The sequence below is a fragment of the Lepidochelys kempii genome, chromosome 6, assembly GCF_965140285.1.
Source record: "Lepidochelys kempii isolate rLepKem1 chromosome 6, rLepKem1.hap1, whole genome shotgun sequence".
In the NCBI taxonomy this organism is placed as follows: Eukaryota; Metazoa; Chordata; order Testudines; family Cheloniidae; genus Lepidochelys; species Lepidochelys kempii.
The window spans coordinates 112,265,611-112,285,599 of record NC_136385.1 but is presented as its reverse complement, the minus strand read 5'-3'; the positions used below and the strand labels follow the sequence as shown (position 1 = coordinate 112,285,599).

Here is a 19,989-nt window from a genome sequence, read left to right as displayed (position 1 = left end):
CCACTGAATATAAACTTTATACTATAGCCACTTTGTGCTGATACATTAGTACAATGGAGCCATAAACTCAGGGGATCTGGACAGCTGGAGGAACAAGGTGTATGTAAAAGTGGTTCTGTCCTTAGTTACACTGCGTGCAGCTTGGTTACAACCCAATATTTGGTCCAGAATGTTCTGAATGCGCACACAAATTTCTTGGCTAATCAATTTTAGAAATATTAAAAACTGAGAATTTGTTTAATTAGCTGTATGTATGAGGTTTATTTGGGAAAGATGCCAGTTTGCTGGTGCTGAGTTTTGGGATTTTTTGTTTGTTAACACAAAACAGGCTTCCATTATGTCTCACTGAAGTTATGATCAGTTTGTTTTTGTTTGTCAAGATTAAATCTTATTAGATGATGAGGTAGCTGGCCCTGTCACGTAAACCAGTATTGATGAGTCGGTCAGTTTTGCACAGTGTACTCCAAGTAAAATTACTGTTATTTACAGATAGTTGAAACTGGCAGTATATCGTGTGAAACAGATTCCAGCAATGGATTTTTATCAGGGAAATTCACATGGGCAGTTCAGATCTTTTGAGTATATATTTTCCTTTTTTAATGCATATTGAAATTGATTAAAAACAAACATGAAAATTGTACTACTTTGGTTTGGAAAATAACCCTCATTGTGTGAATCAATTTACTGTGGTCATGTTTTGAATTAAAATTAGGAACATTTTATTTGGGACCATTCAGAAATGCTAACATTAAGCACTGAGACCAAAAACATATCCAGTCAATCATGTTAGTTTTCAGAGATCTGTTTTAGTTTTGTCTCTCTTTTTATTAAAAAAGAAAACTGTGTGTAGAGTTGAGACCAAATTAACAAAAATAAATACTAGTTATGAGATTAAGAAATTTTGAGTGTGTTCAACTCATTGCACTTAGATGTCCACCATTCCCATATTTACGAGGGATTGTGAAAGCATCTTCCCTATGACGCATTAAAGTGACCCTTAGGTCTTGGACCCTCTGATAGTTATGAATGGCTAGAGGTTACACTTTTACTGGAATGTTCACTTATAGCTATAGGTAATAGTGATATAAATTGATCTTGCTAGTACAGGATAATTTTCTTAGTTTCATAAGGATTTTGGCATTTGGTTAACTCTTGATCAGCTTGTGAAAGGAAAAGCTTATCCTGTAGTGATTTGCTATATCTAGTGTCCATGCAAGGCCATTGAAGCCCCATAAAATGGATTTTTCCCCCAACGGTTTCTGTAGCTGAACTTCTAATGGTTAATTGAGTCCCAGGCATGAATGACATAGTATTTAATTATGTTTCAACTAGCTAGTAAAATACTGTGTTTCAGTTCTTCACACTAGTGGTTATTAATTTTTAAATTGAGTTTGAACGCTAATGATTACACAGGGCTAGATTGTGCCTTTTAGGTATAGTCTTTAGCTGTAAGATGCACCAACCCAGGAGGAGCAGTGGGAGTTATTGTGACTTGGATGCACTTCTGAGTCACAGTTCCTCTCCGATTTCTTTCTTGCTGCTGCGGAGTAATAATTTACTTCTGGACTACACCAACAGTAAATTACTCCCCACTTCTCCTGGGTCAGCCAGTCTGGTCAGCAAGAAGGGGAAGTGGAGCCAGGATATTACCCATTTCCCACCCCATCCCCTTGCCCCAGGCAGTTAACTCCCCAATTACTTCTTCATTCCTGGACCCCAGATTTGGGTAGCTTGCAGAGGGACATAAGAGGAAGGGAGGTTCTTGCTCCCTTGTGTGGGGACTTAGTCACAATCTAATTCCTAAATTGTAAACTAGTTTTCCACTCTCACTTCTTTTTTAAATTACACATTAGTATCGAGCAAGTGAATAGTCTGCGAGAAATACAAGCACTGAGGCGACTGAATCCACATCCCAATATCCTTATGTTACACGAGGTGGTTTTGTAAGTACAGTGTATTTATTTCCCCTACTTCCTGTATCCTCTATTTGCAAATTTTTCAGTAGCTTTTCGAGACAAAAGACAGCTTGGAGGCATTTAACCAATTATTTATTCCATCAAAAAGGAAATCTTTGGAAGATCTGTCTGATTCTCCCAAGCCCTTATGCCTATTGTTAAGCAAAGATATGATACAGTTCTAAATTACACTTTTCAGTTTCTTTAGAGTATATTGCTGCAAAAACATGAACTACAACATCCATACTATCAAAATGGGAAAACAAGTGATCTGGGACAAGAGATATTTTTAAGCAATTAATAAATTTATGTTCTGGTTTTACGGGAAGGAGACTTAATGCCTACTGCCCTCCAAGGCTCCCTGTACTCTGTTGCACAGATAGACCAAATTCTGTAGCAAAGCTGACTTCTATTCTATTGCCTTCATCCTCCTCACCCCTATGCAACTGCACACTATGGTTCATTGCTGAAATTAATCAAGCATAACATTTGTTGATTATTATTTACAAGGATTTTTTTTCACTATGCTCTTCAGGCTGGCTTTTGCATTCTTTGGGCCTCAGCCCTTGCAGTGTTATCCAGACAACCCAGCTTAGAAACTACTTCTCACTACAAGTGCCAGAAGAGGGAAGCTAGTATTCATCTTTAGTAGCCCATCTCCTGAGTTCCCTAGATCTAGCTACAGCCCAGATTGTCAGCCACTCTCTTGCTGCAAGATGGACTCCATTTCTGGTTCCCCAATTCCTTTTTGCCTGGCTCAACTGAACAGTGCAGGGAGCGTTCACTGTAATCAAATTATTGGGAAAGGAACATTGGAGAGCAAGAGGCATCCGTAGACAGGTCCCACCAGGGCAAGGAAAAATAAAACAAAATGTCGGTTGCCAGCTGCAGGAACATGATGAATTCCATGGCATCTTGGAAAAACATCAAGTTATTTAGCAGCAGAATTGTGAAGTCCACAGGGGCCCGTTTTGAGATAATGAGGTAGGTCACACTTCTCAGGGAGATGTTCCAGCTCCCTGTAGAGTCAAACAGGAAGCACTCTCTGTTCATATTCACAAGTTTTTCTGCAACTACAAGGTTAAACATTTTTAAAAAAAAAACAAAACCCAAAATCTCAGATTCTGGAGTAAAACATTTAAATGTCGCAATTGTGGAATAGACTGGGTCCTGCTTTTAATCATTTCACAACTCCTATTACATACATAGTGCCAGGCAAAATGAAAAAGCACAGATGGACAACAATTACCATTCTGAAGGTCATTCCCAATATAGAATTTAAGGTTGGAAGGGACCAGGACCATCATGATCATCTAGTCTAGAGGTCCCCAAACTGTGGGGTGTGAGGGGGCCTGGAGGACTGTTTGGGGGGCTGCGGCTGGGGCCCGGGCCAGCCCCCAGGTGAGGTAGTGATACCTGGCCCCGGGGCCCTGACCACCGGCCCTGCACCCAGGGCTCTGCTCCTGGTCTCCCACCCCCGTACCCGAGCTGTGGCCCCAGCTCTCTTACCTCTGTCCACGTCCCCCCACTCCTGGAGTCATGCCATCACTCCCGGCTCGTGGGGGGGGGGAGGTGCAGACAGGGGTAAGGGGGGTCGTGAGGTAAAAAGTTTGGGGATCACTGATCTAGTCTGACCTGCACATTGCAGGCCACAGAACCTCACCCACCCACTCCTGTAATAGATTCCAAACCTCTGGCTGAGTTACTGAAGTCCTCAAATCATGATTTAAAGACTTCAAGTTACAGGAAATCCACTATCATAGAAAACTGCCACTGTTAAAATATAGAATTTAGAAAGTGACATAGCTAAAAATGTGACTTATTTTGGCCAGACGGAACAATATTGGGACCAGCTCAACTATTAAATATTTTCAGATATGGCACAATGCTTTTGTATCTCTTATCAATGTTTAGTTTATACTTTATGGCTATATTATGTCTTGCTATTTTTTTGGGCGCTTCCAGACTGCATCATTGTGCCATACTTAGAGTAAAAATCCATATAGTACTTGGAAGGCTAATGAGGCTTCCTGCCAGGAGAGCCGAATGCAAAGAGTTTGGGAAAATGCCATTGTAAATTAAAATTATAAATCAATTTCAATAGGTTTCTCTAGGTAAAGGTTTGTTGAAACTGAAAACTACAAGTTGCCTTATTGATGATTAAACTGACTCTTTTGCTGAGTGGAGTACTTTTTGTCTACTTTGTATACAAATGCAAATATAATTTTATTTCTTGCTCAGAAAAAAAACCCCTATTTGTTTCTTCAGTGACAGAAAATCTGGCTCTCTTGCACTAATATGTGAACTTATGGACATGAATATTTATGAGCTAATAAGAGGTATGTAGAGCATGTTTGAGTCATTCAAAATCCTCCCTTTCACAGACCATAAAGTGGCATTAATCATACTTTTCATTTGGCTTTCATGTAATGATTATATAGTATGAAATTGAAGAGTATATTGTACAATTTTTAGGGAAATTTCTACTATTTTTTGCCTGTTTTCTATACTATATAGGCATTTTTAATTTAGAAACTTGTGCACACGTCTATTTTAAATGAGTCAGAGTAGTGACTCTATAGATATACATGATCAAACCTGAAAGGGAAACAACTCTGATACAGACTACACGACTGCTACTCTGAAACATGGAAAGTTTGTATTGCATTATGTTATACATTTTCATTATAAAAATTACCAGTTTAATGGTAAGAAAATTGTGCTCATTTTGTTTGAAAGCAGCAAATCTTTCAGTTGAAACTTAATAAAGTTTGAGAACCAAGGTAAGTCTATTCAAGAAGGGCTCATGATAGAGTAATACAAGCCTCTACAGCTTCTGCTAAACTTTATCCCCATAGAGGAAGCCTGCCAAATTACTACCTGGAACTTCCTTCATGTTCTGTAAACATTAGTTCCTAGCTTCTGATGCTAGAGCAGCTGTTTTTCAATGTAAGAATTAGGACCATGGGAGGAGTTTCCAGGAAAAGACAGTAGGATGATTTGCCAGTAACTAAAGACAATAAATTGAAGTGGAGGAAGGCTAGAGTGTGTTGGTCATTTATTTTTAGAGCTGTCTAAAGACAAAAGTTGTACTGCTTTAATTATATGACCCCCCTGCACACTGTGGACAAAGTTTCAGTGGTGCTTATATCAGTGTAGTTTATTTATGTAAGAGAAAGGGAATGAGCTATACTGGTCTATGGCACCTTTATACTTGTGTAAGTGCATCCACACAAGGGGTTGTTCTAGTATTTCTATAGCAATTTAAAGAAAAATCACATCCCTAACCAACAGTTATGCCAGTACAAAAACTATGTAGACAAGGCCACATAGACATTTTGAGAGCTGGATAATGGTTGCTGGCTGGGGCTAGGGAGGTTGTTATTGAAGTTTAATGTGCAGCGATTTCAAAATTTAAAATAGTCACTAGAAAAAACAACATGCCCAGGGTATGATATGTGGTACTTTAAAACCCAAATAAGCAAATAATTGCATGCTGAGTTACAATCTAGAGAAAAGTTCCTACTAACTTTGAGGAGACCATGCTTTCAGACCTCTGCAATGGTGAATAACCCTGTTTTTTTATCTATACTTAGATCAAAAGCTGAAATTAGAATGCCGAAAAATAGTTGAACTATGCTTGTCATTGTAAAAGTTGAGTCATGCAGTAGCTCGTGTCTTTGTTATTAAAACATAAATAATAGCCTTATAATAAGTCTAGTCTTCAGACTTGTGGTATCCTTAGTAAGTCTGAGTCAGTAATGTAAGGGGCTGTCATCTACAATGGATTAATCGGATGGATTGTAAGCAAAACTTTCTGCTTCCAGGAAACCGATTTGAGCGTTACTTATTTCAGTTCTGAAAAATTAAAATGTTTAGGTTTGTACTTCAGAACTGACTGAAGCATTTGCTGTGTCCCTTATTGTTCAGCTTAACTGTGAAGCTCACACCTATAATTTAATAAACAAAACCACCATATTAAATATTTCTTGTAAATGGAATTAACAGAATTCCAGTACTTTCAGCAATGAGTCCGTTTTCCTTACGTAGGCATACAAGACCCAGAGCTCCTGAGCTACAAAATCTTTAAAAGCCATTAGATCCTGTCAATAGGGTACTGGAGTCCAGGATTCTGCTCCCAGCGTACACTGATCTGCTGCTTGGCTTTTGGCATGTCATGTCAATTCCGTGCTTGTTTCCTCTCCCAACCTCTATCTTGTCTAATCTATTTAGATAGTAAGCTTTGTGAATAGGGACCACCTCTCACTGTGTGTGTACAGTGGCTAGGGCCTGTAGGTGTTACTGAAATAAAAGTAATGGTCTTCCATCACAGGCACTTGGGTTTCAACAACATTCATCCCCACAGGGCTTGCTGACTCCCACTCTACATACAACCCCATTAGTCACCAAAATGATGCAATCACAGCTTCCTTGGAACCCTGTTTAAGAATGGAGCCAGCTTGTTGGGAGCTAGAAGAGCTATTTGTTATAGTTTTGAGGGAGGGAAAACAGTTATAGCTTTAGGAAGCTATACAAGAGTGTGTCAAATAGTATAGATATCTGAATGCCTATAGACCAACTCTGCTTTGAGTTGGGAAGGAAAAGGTGGCCTTTCTACAACTGAAGCATATAAGTAGTTACGGTAGAAGGTAGCTATTTCAGCAGAGTAGGATCTAGTTAGCTGCAGTTGGATGGATGTTGGGAGACCTAGAATGAAAATAATAGAAAGATTAGTATTCTGAACGTCCTTCCTTAGCCTGGTGTGTGGATGGGGGTGGATTTGAATACCTGACTTAGGCTTGGTCTACACTACCAACTTATGTCAATATAACTACATCGCTCAAGGGTGTGGAAAATCCACACCCCTGAGCGACATAGTTACACCACCCTAACCCTCCCAGTGTAGACAGTGCTATGTCGATGGGAGGGTTTCTTCTGTTGACACAGCTGCCATCTCTCGGGGAGGTGAAGTACCTACACCAACAGGAGAAGCCCTCCCGTTGGCTTAGGTAGAGTCTTCACGAAGGGCATGTCTACACTTACCTCCGGAGCGATGGATCCAGTGGAGGTCGATTTATCGCATCTAGTGAGGAAGATAAATCGACTGCCGAGCGTTCTCCCGTCAACTCCGGTACTCCACTGGAGCGAGAAGCGCAGGTGGAGTCGACGGGGGAGCGTCAGCAGTCGACCTACTGCAGTGAAGTCACCACAGTAAGTAGATCTAAGTACATCCACTTCAGCTATGTGAAAGTTGCGTAACTTAGATCGATTTTTTCCCCCCGCCCCAGTGTAGACCAGGCCTAAGTTTTACAGTATTGCAGCCGAAATGCTGTAAGTTTAGACAAGCCCTTAGTCTGGTTAGGGAGGTGAAAGTTGAATGCTATAGTCTGGATAATGGGGAGAAATCAGCATTGCTAAAAAGAGTTGTAAGTCCATTTACAACTCACCTTTTTAAAGCGTGCTCTCTAATTTTTTTAGTAGTCATCTGGTGTTATCTTTGAATGCCTTGAAAGGGAGATGGATTTTCTGAATATAGGACCAGGATTTAAACTTGTAATTTGATGGATAACAGTTTCCAAAAATCAAAGTTTTCCACAGGAAGATTCCAAGTTTGCTGACATTTTTGATTTTCTGTTAGGAAAACCAAAATATTTCATTTCAGGTTGGGTCAACTCAAATTGAAACATTACAGTTTAGTTCGAGTTTGACATTGAACTGCATCTATCTGAGCTGCTATGAAACCTTGTGCCCGGGTTCTTCTTTATGGGCTGGGCTCCCTGGCTGGACTCATTTCCCATGATTCACCACTGTCTCATCTCTTGTTTAACTTCTGCAGTGCATTATGGGTAATGTACCATGAGGAGCCTGGGTCATAGAGGAGAATGGGATATGACGTACCTGATCTACAGCTTCACATGAGGCAGCAAGATAACATCATTACATTTTCAAATTGAATTGTTTTGGAATTTTCTGTTCCGTGGAAAAAATATTTCAACTTTTGTCTCAATTAAACACGTGCCAAAATATCAACATTTCCTGTGGATGGAAATTCTGATTTTGAACTAGCAATAGCCACAAACGGAGCCACCAAAAAGAAAGGGCACCTGCAAAACCCAGCCAACACTTGAGACTTGCTGTTTTAAAACCTAGAAAATGTTAAGCTCCCAACACACAGTTGAACTGGAAAATAAATGAATCCTTCTTAATTTTGAAAAGTATAGTATTCAACAACTTCAAGAATACTACCTGGATGATAGTTGTAACTAAATAAAAGGATCTCCTTTTTGTAGCTGCCCTGTTCTGAAGCAGAAGGAACATATTGCTAATCTGTACATCACTCTGCTGTAGATATTATTTTATTGATGCTTTGTCAGAGAGCAGCCCTCCACAGCTGTGCACCCACACAAACTAGTTAACATCTCAGACTGTTTCACTGTGCAGAAGAGAAATGGATTACTACCGGTAAACAATATCTCTTTAGTGTTAATTATGCTTTAATTTTCTGAATAAAATTATGAGTCCTGCAAAATAAAATTTGAAAAAGGCATAAAACTACTACAAAAAGGCTTTTTTAAACTCGGTGGAGACAATGAAAGAGGGGAAGCAAATGTCTAGAACCAGCTGGTCTATACAAAGTTTTGGAATGAAGAAAATTTTCAAGCATGGGTTTGCTAAGAATAGATTTCTAATTGGAACAGGTGTGTGAGAACAGCAATGTTTACGAAAGCAGTATTTATTCGGTTTCTTAATGGCACTGGTCTTGGAAATTAATCCTATTTTTTCTGAAAAAATTCTGGTTGACAGAAATATTAACATTGGTTATGTAGATTAGGAATATTTTGAAAGTGTCTTTAAAACTACTCAAGTGGGGAAAGAATTATGACATAATCTCCTTACAAAGTTATGTTCTGAATAGAACATTTAGCGCAATAGAGCGCCTTCATTCACTATCTACAAACTAGGCACCCAGGTCTATTCCAATTAAGTAAATGGGAATTTTGCCAGTGACTTCAGTGGAAGGAGGTTAGGACTCTTAAGATCCAGAGAAGATTCCATGGATACAAGTGCATTGCAGCCACATACAAGGTAACATCTTCCTGTTGTGATTCTGTTCATAATTATTTATTGAGTTAAGCTTTTATAATGTTGTAATTCTGAAAGCTGAAGAGCATTGGTTCAGTCCTGAAAGGTGACTTGCAAAGGGAAAAAACAGTTGAGCTTGTACCTTGTTATGAAGATGCCTACATTTATTTTATTTTTTTTTAATTCTATTTTTAACATTAGTAATTCAGAGTTTGTCTGATGTGGAAGACTATGTAACCTTGTCTGCACTAAGAAAGTTTTTCAAAAAATCCCATTGTTGCTGACAGCACTGTTAAGAGCCCTAATGTAAATGCACCACTGTTTCAAGCATTGTTGTCTAATCTACATGGATTATGGTGATTGGGGAACTAATGTGGAATTTTGAGAAATGCCTGTCACTTTGTGTGATTTGTATTCCTATGTGACTTAGGCACTTATGAATAGTTGACTATGGGTATGACTACTCTACGAAATTAGGTCGAATTTATAGAAGTCGATTTTTAGAAAGCGATTTTATACAGTCGATTGTGTATGTACCCACTAAGCGCATTAAGTTGGCGGAGTGCGTCCACAGTACCCATGCTAGCATCGACTTTCGGAGTGTTGCACTGTGGGTAGCTATCCCACAGTTCCCACAGTCTCCGCTGCCCATTGGAATTCTGGGTTAAGCTCCCAATGCCTGATGGGGCAAAAACGTTGTCGCAGATGGTTTTGGGTACATGTCGTCAGTCACCCCTTCCTCCGTGAAAGCAATGGCAGACAATTGTTTCATGCCTTTTTTCCGTGCGGGTGCCATACTGCTTTCAGCAGATGGTGCAGTAGGACTGCTAACTGTTGTCTTCAAACCATCGCATTCGCTGCCACTCCGCTCTCCTGCTCTTGTCTCAATAGTGAATTTCTCTGTGTTGCCTCTCGTGGGCTCCCGCTTCCGTGGCAACTCTGCTCTCATGAATCCACCTCACAGGTCGTCAGCCACCGTTTCCGCTGCCACTCTGCTCTCCTGGTGGTCTCGCAGGGCCGCTTCCGCTGAAGCTCTGCTCGGCTGCTCTTGTCTCGCCATAACATGGCAAGTGTGCAGCCCGCTCAGCTGTTGTGTCCTGGCAGCAGACGGTGCAGTAGATTTGCAAACCATCATCATTGAACGACCGCTTCCGTTGCCACTCTGCTCTCCTGCAGACGCCATATCATGGCAAGCATGGAGCTTGCTCAGATCACCACAGCAGTTATGAGCATTGTAAACACCTCTCACATTATCATGCAGTATATGCAGAACCAGAACCTGCAAAAGCAGGCAGGGGGCGATGGCAGCAGAGTGATGAGAGTGATGAGGACATGGACGCAGACTTCTCTCAAAGCATGGGCCCCTACAATTTGGCCATCCTGGTGGCAATGGGGCAGGCTTATGCCATGGAACACTGATTCTGGGCCCGTGAAACAAGCACAGACTAGTGGGACCGCATAGTGTTGCAGGTCTGGGATTATTCCCAGTGGCTGTGAAACTTTCACATGCGTAAGGTCAAAGTTCCATGAAAGTGCCTTGCTTTCCCCTGCCCTGAAGCGCAAGAATACCAAGAAGAGAGCAGCTCTCATGGCTCACAAGCGAGTGGCGATAGCCCTGTGGAAGCTTGCAACGCCAGACAGCTACTGGTCAGTTGGGAATCAATTTGGAGTGGGCAAGTCTACTGTGGGGGCTGCTGTGATCCAAGTAGCCAACGCAATCACTGAGCTGCTGCTATCAAGGGTAGTGACTCTGGGAAATGTGCAGGTTATAGTGGATGGCTTTGCTGCAATGGGATTCCCTAACTGTGGTGGGGTGATAGACGGAACGCATATCCCTATCTTGGGACCGGACCACCAAGGCAGCCAGTACATAAACCGAAAGGGGTACTTTTCAATGGTGCTGCAAGCACTGGTGGATCACAAGGGATGTTTCACCAACATCAACGTGGGATGGCCAGGAAAGGTGCATGACGCTCGCATCTTTGGGAACTCTGGTCTGTTTCAAAAGCTGCAAGAAGGGACTTTATTCCCAGACCAGAAAATAACTGTTAGGGATGTTGAAATGCCTATAGTTATCCTTGGGGACCCAGCATACTCCTTAATGCCATGGCTCATGAAGCCATGCACAGGCAGCCTGGACAGTAGTCAGGAGCTGTTCAACTACAGGCTGAGAAAGTGCAGAGTGGTGGTAGAATGTGCATTTGGATGTTTAAAAGCGCACTGGTGCAGTTTAGTGACTCGGTTAGACCTCAGCGAAACCAGTATTCCCATTGTTATTACTGCTTGCTGTGTTCCCCACAATATCTGTGAGAGTAAGGGGGAGACGTTTATGCTGGGGGGGAAGTTGAGGCAAATCGCCTGGCTGCTGATTACTTGCAGTCAGACACCAGGGCGGTTAGAAGAGCACAGCAGGGTGCGCTGCGCATCAAAGAAGCTTTGAAAACCAGTTTCATGGCTGAGCAGGCTACGGTGTGAAAGTTCTGTTTGTTTCTCTTTGATGAAAACCCACCACCTTGGTTCACTCTACTTCCCTGTAACCCAACTGCCCTCCCATCCCACCTTCGATCACCGCTTACAGAGGCAATAAAGTCGTTGTTTCAAAATCATGCATTCTTTATTAATTCGTCACACAAATAGGGAGATAGCTGCCAAGGTAGCCCGGGAGGGGTGTGGGAGGAGGGAAGCACCGGGTGGAGTGGGGGGGTGAGGGAGCAGGGGAGGAAGGAAGGACAAGGCCACATTGCACTTTAAAACTTATTGAATGCGAGCCTTCTGTTGCTTGGGCAGTCCTCTGGGGTGGAGTGGTTGGGTGCCTGGAGGGGCACCCCCACCCCTGCGTTCTTAGGCGTCTGGGTGAGGAGACTATGGAACTTGGGGAGGAGGGCGCTTGATTACACAGGGGCTGCAGTGGCGGTCTGTGCCTTTCCTGCACCTCAACCATACGCCGGAGCATATCAGTTTGATCCTCCAGTAGCCTCAGCATTGCATTCTGCCTCCTTTATCATGCTGCCGTCACCTCTCCTGTTGCTCCAGCCATCTGTCCTCATGTTCATTTTGTGCTTTCCTGGACTCTGCCATTGTCTGCCTCCATGCATTCTGCTGGCTGTTTCAGTTTGGCTGGACTGCATGAGCTCAGAGAACATTTCATTGCGAGTGCATTTTTTTTACTTTCTTATCTGCGCTAGCCTCTGGGACAGAGATGCTAGTAGCAGTGTTGAAACTTTTGCAGCTGTGGGAGGAAAAAAAGGGAGATTAAAATGGAAAAAGACACATTGGCCATTTAAAAGGAGGGGCTGATGTTTTCGGGTTAACGTGCAGCACAAACCCAACTAACCCCCCCCACACACCCAATTCTCTGGGATGATCGCTTCACCCCTCCCTCCACCGTGTGGCTAATGGGGGGGGATGATTTCTTTTCAGCCACAGGCAAACAGCCCAGCGGGAACGGCCACCTCTGAATGTCCCCTGAATAAAATTCCCCTGTTTCAACCAGGTGACCATGAATGATATCACTCTCCTGAGGATAACACAGAGAAATAAAGAACGGATGTTGCTTGAATGCCAGCAAACACCGGGACCACACACTGCCATGCTTTCTTATACAATGATTCCAGACTATGTGCTACTGGCCTACCATGGTAAAGTGTCCTACCGTGGAGGATGCAATAAGGCTGCCCTCCCCAGAAACCTTTTGAAAAGGCTTTGGGAGTACCTCCAGGACAGCTTCATTGAGATGTCCCAGGAGGATTTCTGCCCCGTCCCCAGACACATTAACAGACTTTTCCAGTAGCTGTACTGGCCGGGAATGCATCCCAAGTCTTCAGGGCAAGGTATTCACTAAACACGCTTGCTTTGAAACTTGCTTTTAAACCATGCATTATATTTACAAAGGTACACTGACCAGAGCTGCCTTCTCCACTTTTAAGGTCCGGGAGCCCGGGTTGGGAGGGTATTGGATCCAGGGTGATAAACAGTTCCTGGCTGTTGGGGAGAACGGTTTCTCCGCTTGCCTGGTGTGTGCTATCTTCAGCCTCCCCCTTCTCATCATCTTCCTCGTCCCCAAAATGTTCATCACTGTTGCATGAGACTCCCCCCTTGCAGGAGTCCACGTACAGGGGTGGGGCAGTGGTAGGGGCACCCCCTAGAATTGCATGCAGCTCATCACAGAAGCGGCATGTCTGGGGCTCTGACCCTGAGCGGGCATTTGACTCTTGGGTTTTTTGGTAGGCTTGCCTAAGCTCCTTAAGTTTCACATGATACTGTTGCGGGTCCTTGTGATAGCCTCTGTCCTTCCTGCCTTTGGAGATTTTTTTCAAATATTTTGGCATTTCATCTTTTGGAATGGAGTTCTGAAAGCACAGATTCGTCTCTCCATACAGCGATCAGATCCAGTACCTCCGTTCGGTCCATGCTGGAGCTCTTTTGCGATTGTGGGACTCCATGGTCACCTCTGCTGATGAGATCTGCACGGTCACCTGTGCTGATCAGCTTGCCACACTGGCCAAACAGGAAATGAAATTCAAAAGTTCATGGGGCTTTTCCTGTCTACCTGGCCAGTGCATCCCAGTTCAGAGCGCTGTCCAGAGCAGTCACAATGGATCACTGTGGGATAGCTCCCGGAGGCCAATACTGTCGAATTGCATCCACACTAACCCAAATTTAACCCGGGGATGTCAATTTCAGCGCTAATCCCCTCATTGGGGAGGAGTACAGAAATCTATTTTAAGAGTGCATTAAGTCAACAAAAATGGCTTCATTGTGTGGACGGGTACAGGGTTAAATCGATCTAATGCTGCTAAATTCAACCTAAACTCATAATGTAGACCAGGGCTAAGGGTAGAATTATCAAACTAGAAACATCAAGGGTCAAGAGAATGAAAGCAAGCAGTTTATTGGGGAAGGAATCTTTAGTTAGTCATACTGTTTACAATTTTTTTTATTAATACATATTACCTTCAGTAATTAACATTTTGGAATTTTAAACATGTCAAAGATTTCACACCCCAGCCCTTTCAAATAAGGTGTGAGTGCTCACAATATACATGGTCAGAGATACAATAGGTCCTCTAGCAAAATCAAGGAAGACCAGATTTGACATTCCTGATACTTAATGGTAAAAAAAAAAAAAAAGGCAGAAAACAAATAAGGGAAAGTTTTCAGGCCTTTATATACATCAAAGAAGCAAAAAAGGACCCAATCTGATTTTTATTTTTTTTTAAAATCCTCTGCAGAATTCTGAAAAAACAAATATTGCAGGTTAGTCTTAAACAAACCTGTGTTATAGCAGACTCTTACGCTAACAAGGGGATGAATCGTCTTGTGGTTCAGACAGTGGACCGAGAATCCAGAAATCTTGGTTCTGTAGCTGGCTCAGCTGTAGACTTCTTTTGAGACCTTAGGAAAGGTATTTCACCTCTAAGCTTCAGTTTCATCATCTGTCAAATGGGAGTAAGTGCTCAGATACTGTAGTAATGGGGACCATACAAATGCCATTAAAGAAAAGAATTCTTATTGTCTTACTCTTTTAGGTATAACATTTATTTTTACGTGGCAAACCGCTCTACCTGGCAAAGAATGAGTACAAATAGAAAATCCAAAGGTTGCAATAACATGTTTGGCTATATAGTTAACAAGCATTATAATCTAAAGTTAGTTTTAGTTAATGAATTGTTAAATATAGTCTAACTTTGAAGTAATTTAAAACTTGTTTAACCAGAGTCACTAAGTTTTCTAAGGAATTTGCTAATTTTCTATTTGTACTAATGATATTATTTAGAGGCACTACAGCATAGCTCAAAGCCTTAAAGAAGGCCTGTAAAGGAAACAATCTGAGTGATTATCGGATGTCTTCAGGACCCTAAACAAAAATGGAGTAGTCTTGCTTGTCAGCAGTCTTACCTTTGTCAGTAACACCCACTGAAGTAAACAGGTTGTTCTGTAATTTGCATACCAAAACAGGAATAAGACACTTTGGGCAGTGCACTTGTAAGAGGAATAAATCCCTTCTAAATCTTGAACTTTATGCATCATTACTTTAGTGCTTACATAGGAAATGAGGTCTACCAATATGTTTGGAATGGAATACTTCTGCTATAATACATTTGGGGGAAAATAGATATATGATGTTACCATGCATAATACTCTCAGCTTGTCTGGAGCAGAATCCCTCCCTGCACTATGAAAAATCATGCAATACCAATGCTGCCAATTTATAGGCAGTCAGATTCACAGCTGTACTTGTCAGACTATTCTGGTGTATTCTGAAATTTGGCTGTCTTCACCTTATGTCCTAGTTCAAATGAAATGCTGATTGCAATGGTGGTGGTTTTGTACGACAAGTGTAAAAATGTTAATCAAATTCTTCTTATTCATGAAGAGGGGAATATGGATTCCGTATCAGAAGGTGAAAAGTGGATGTTACTTCTATTGTTTACTTACTCACTGATATAAAGCATTTGTGCAACTTGAAATTTCATTTGACTGTTCCACATTCTAGGGAGGAGAAAGCCATTACCTGAAAAAAAAATAATGAACTACATGTACCAGTTGTGCAAGTCCCTTGATCACATGCACAGGTAAGACTAAATTCAGCAGTAACCTTTCAAGAAGTATGCCATACGCTTATAATTAAATATTGCCTTCAAATAATTAGAAACATAGTGAATATGCTCATACTTTCATTGAGTTGTTCTTTTTGGTATTTTTATATTGGTGCAGAAATGGAATATTTCATAGAGATGTGAAACCAGAAAATATATTAATAAAGGTAAGTAGTCTTGTGAGATGATATCATTTAACTGAAAGTGTAAGTACATATACTAGCTTCTCAGAATAAACAGAGAAATGTATATCTTTGTAAGTGTGAGGTATAATTTTCATAGTTAGAGAGAGTTGACTCTTTGGTATGTAACTTTAGTCTTGTGCCCTCTCTTCCTTGAATGGTGAATGAACAAATGTTTTCTTTTGCTATTGGATAAAAGCATAAATGGATTCTCTTGTTCTATAGCTGCAAATCTTACATGTGAGCTAAGTCTGAAAGCAAACAAACTCACTTTTTCATGTATTAATGACTTTTTCCATTCTGTGCTATTTTTGAAACAAGTGTTGGGACTTAGTCCTGCAACCCCCCTTTCCATGTTTAACTCCTATGGTCGGCAGAAGTTGTTCACACAACTGCACAAGGAGACCTTACGTTGATTTTGTTTTTGAAAGATTCCTGTATTAAAAACTATCAAATGCTGGCAGAAGGCCTATTTTCCAGAGTTGTTTAGTAGTTTTGTTGCCAGAATTCAGCTCATTTATTTTTATGGGATAGATTTTACTGTTTCAAAGTCCTTAGTGTGTCCCAAAATGAAACCAGGAGGACAAAGAGGAACTAATACAAAGAAAAGCCAGAAAAATATCTATCATGTGACTACTAAAATGAGGACACCAAGAAAATAACCTCATCTAAATATGTTGCTTTTAGCAACGTTCCCTTCAAGACTAGCTAATACATTTTACTATTAATGGTTATCTCTAACATTTTTTCTGAAAATGTACAGAAAGATATTAGTGTGTATTATGGGACATAAATGGCCTTAAATTTCAGAAGCACTTACAATTTAAAGGACAGTTTTACAATTTGTTACCATAATGAAACATTTACCATAGCTGAGATATGCTTCATTGATAGGCTGCTGGAGTGTCACTGCAATAGGCTTTAATAACATTTAAACGCAGACATGCAATTTGACATTCCAAATCACCTTTTTTCTCTTAAACAAAACAAAAACAAAAAAACCTAAAAGTTAGTACCAAAAGCAAACTATAATTAGATTTATAATGGCTGGTTCAGGTATTTCAGAAGTCTTCCTGCCTTTGCTTCAATATTTGACCGTTTTCTAATTTATTGGACAACATAAGGTTGGTTGGTTGGTTTGTTTGTTTGTTTGTGGTTTTTTTGCAGCAGGATACCCTGAAGTTAGGAGACTTTGGATCTTGTAGGAGTGTATATTCCAAGCAGCCATATACAGAATATATCTCTACACGCTGGTACCGAGCACCTGAGTGCTTGCTCACAGATGGCTACTATAGCTACAAAATGGACATGTGGAGCTCTGGCTGCGTTTTCTATGAAATCACAAGGTACAGTGCTAAGTAGAAAGAAATTCAGAGTCTGGTTTATTCAGTGTCAAAGAAACTCCAAGTTGAGAATCAATTTATTATGTAATCAGCACGTGGCATGAGTAATATTATGTTAAAGGCATAAATGTTATTTACCATGGTTTTCTGGAACTCTTTCATGCCTCTAGTCTGGAAGTTACATTAGGCACAGATCCTTCCTTGTCTGTCACCAAACACATATAATAGCAGATTAACAATAAAGTAGCTGGATGCTTAACAGAAAGTAAGACTGTCACATGCCTTTATGTAGTTAATTCCCCCTACGTGTTTTATTGTTTGTAATATTTTTTCATGATTGAATATTTCTTAATTTGGGAAATAGTGATTGTTTTTTCTTCCTTTCCTCACTGAGTCCTGCATGGCTCACTGGGGGTATGCTCCCAGGGGTTGCCCGCAGTGGTCAGTCCTGAGTCTGGTACTATTCAATAGTTTCATTAATGACTTGGATAATGGAGTGGAGAGTATACTTATAAAATCTGCAGATGACACTAAATTGGAAGGGGTTGCAAGTCTTTTGGAGTATAGGATTAGAATTCAAAATGACCTTGACAAAATGGAGAATTGTCTGAAATCAACAAGATAAAATTCAATATAAGTGCAAAGTACTACATTTAGGAAGGAAGAATCAAATGCACAAATACAAAATGGGGAATAATTGGTTAGGTGGTAGTACTGATTAAAAGGATCTGTGGGGTATACTGGATCAACAATGTGATACAATTGTGAAAAAAGCTATTATCATTCTGCAGTGTCATATGTAAGACATGGGAGGTAACTGTCTCTCTCTACTCAGCACTAGTGAGCCCTCAGCGGGAGTACTTTGTCCAGTTCTGGGCACCACGCTTTAGGAGAGATGTGGACAAATTGGAGAGAGCCCAGAGGAGAGCAACAAAAATGATAAAAGGTTTAGAAAACCTGTCTGATGAGGAAAAGTTAAAAAAACTGGGCATGTTTAATCTTGAGAAACAATACTGTTGGGGGTGAGGGTCAGGGGAGAAACATCTGATACCAGTCTTCAACTATGTTGAGGGCTGTTATAAAAAGGATGGGGATCCGTTGTTTTTGGTGTCCACTGAGGGTAGGACAAGAAGTAACTGGTTTAATTTGCAGCAAGAGAGATTAGGGTTAAATATTAGGAATAACTTTCTAACTATTTGGGTAATTAAGTTCTGGAATAGGTTTCCAATGGAGGTTGTGGAATTCCCATCACTGGAGGTGTACAAGAGCAGGTTAAACAAACACCAGTCAGGGATGGTCTTGGCTTACTTGGTCCTGTCTCAGCACAGGGGGATGGACTTGATGACCTTTCAAGGTCCCTTCCAGCCCTACATTTCTATGATTCTATGCTGACAGTGCAAGTGAGATATAATTGTAGCCTACCAATGCTATTTTTAATCTATCTAGCCCGTGTGGTGTAACAACAGTAGAGTAGACATGGCGGCATGGGCTAACAACGCAGGTACATAGCAGGCTCTCCAGGAAGCTTGTACTCTGGCTGCTAGCCTATGCTGCCATGTCTTCACCACTATTATTACCAGTGCTAGATAAATTAAAGCTAGCAGGTGTATGCCTTCTTGTGCTACAGTCACACCTTCAATGGCAGTGTAAACATACCCTTGTTGTCATGAGCATAGCCGTCCTCAGTTTTGATAGTACATTTGAGATGTTAATATTTTTGCCTCCTCTGCTGATTTACTCTTTTGCAACAGCAGAGGAAATCAGTCACATGGGAGTCAACTCTGCAGTTTAATTTGTAAAAGTTTGTTAAACCACATTTTCTACAGGCTCTGTTTTGTGAAAAAAACAGACCTTACAGTTTGACTCTATGCAAAAGTGAGTTTTGCGGAAGCTATAATAAAATTTGTTCAGCTGGTTGAGAGATGCAAGTGTGCAAGAAATTATAGAACTGGGGAGAGTCTCTGTAATTTCCATTATTATTGTAATTCATTAAAATGGTTTAAAAAGCCAGTGAATATTTCCTGAACATCCTTGTGCTCTGGAAAAGGCAGCTGTTCTGTGTTGCACTCCTCCTCTTCCTTCTCCTCCACTTGGCCTGTGTGCCCTAGCAATGGCAACAATTCTGCTCTGTCCTCCTCCTCTGCCACCTCGTTTGGTATGCAACCAGCAGTGGCAGCCTTTTTGCTTCTCTCTCTTCCTTCACCAAGGACATTCAGCTGCTATTGCTCCCGCCACATGAACTGGCAGCCCTTCTGCTTTGGCTGCTTGCTGACTAGTAGAAATAACTAATTTTATGTTGGGCAGAGGCCAGTTGACACGCAAAAAACCCAAATGTGTCCTTTCTCCCACAAAATAAAACTGACTCCAAATGAACTAACTCTACAGTACTCTTACAAAATGCCACACTTTCATCCCCATAAAAACCAGCTGAGCTTTAAAGCTCTGCAAGTACGTATATTCCAGGTGAATGTTTACAACAGAGTTTAGACATTCCTTGGCAGATTGTGGGTGTGGGGGCAGGTCAGTGGTTAGAGACTGTTCTTTTGCCTGAACTGATTTGCCCAATCCCACCAGAAGCGTGGGCAATAAGCGAACAAACACATTGTTCTCCTATTGCTGACCAATATGAAATGCAGTCTGAAAACAAAAGGAGTACTTATGGCACCTTAAAGACTAACAAATTTATTTGAGCATAAGCTTTCATGAGCTACAGCTCGTAGTGTAGCTCACGAAAGCTTATGCTCAAATAAATTTGTTAGTCTCTAAGGTGCCACAAGTCCTCCTTTTCTTTTTGTGAATACAGACTAACATGGCTGCTACTCTGAAA

At 41.1% G+C, this 19,989-nt stretch overlaps 2 protein-coding genes across 15 annotated transcripts in view; one reads left to right on the top strand and one right to left on the bottom strand.

Annotated features, from left to right (window-relative positions):
- The window catches only part of MOK (MOK protein kinase), a 34,845-nt gene that overhangs the window by 9,615 nt on the left and 5,241 nt on the right, over positions 1 to 19,989 (top strand). For 5 of the 11 annotated variants that reach the window (XM_073349686.1, XM_073349676.2, XM_073349683.2 and 2 more), the window contains exons 3-7: positions 1,854 to 1,943; positions 4,197 to 4,294; positions 15,535 to 15,613; positions 15,756 to 15,804; positions 16,987 to 17,165. In XM_073349686.1, coding sequence (XP_073205787.1) covers positions 1,854 to 1,943; positions 4,197 to 4,294; positions 15,535 to 15,613; positions 15,756 to 15,804; positions 16,987 to 17,165 — 495 coding nt within the window. Of the gene's footprint in view, positions 1 to 1,853; positions 1,944 to 4,196; positions 4,295 to 7,791; positions 9,042 to 15,534; positions 15,614 to 15,755; positions 15,805 to 16,986; positions 17,166 to 19,989 lie in introns of those variants that run through there. The other 6 variants (XM_073349677.2, XM_073349681.2, XM_073349680.2 and 3 more) reach the window with 6 other exon arrangements.
- WDR20 (WD repeat domain 20) overlaps positions 7,319 to 19,989 on the bottom strand; it is a 77,982-nt gene continuing 65,311 nt past the window's right edge. The window contains exons 4-5 of one of the 4 annotated variants that reach the window (XR_012159569.2): positions 14,312 to 14,473; positions 7,319 to 7,586 (exon numbers count right to left, since the gene is read on the bottom strand). Coding sequence is in view for 3 of the 4 variants with exons in the window: in XM_073349671.2 (XP_073205772.1) it covers positions 14,363 to 14,473 (111 nt within the window). In the remaining variant the exon portion in view is untranslated. Of the gene's footprint in view, positions 7,587 to 14,234; positions 14,474 to 15,476; positions 15,553 to 19,989 lie in introns of those variants that run through there. The other 3 variants (XM_073349673.2, XM_073349671.2, XM_073349675.1) reach the window with 3 other exon arrangements.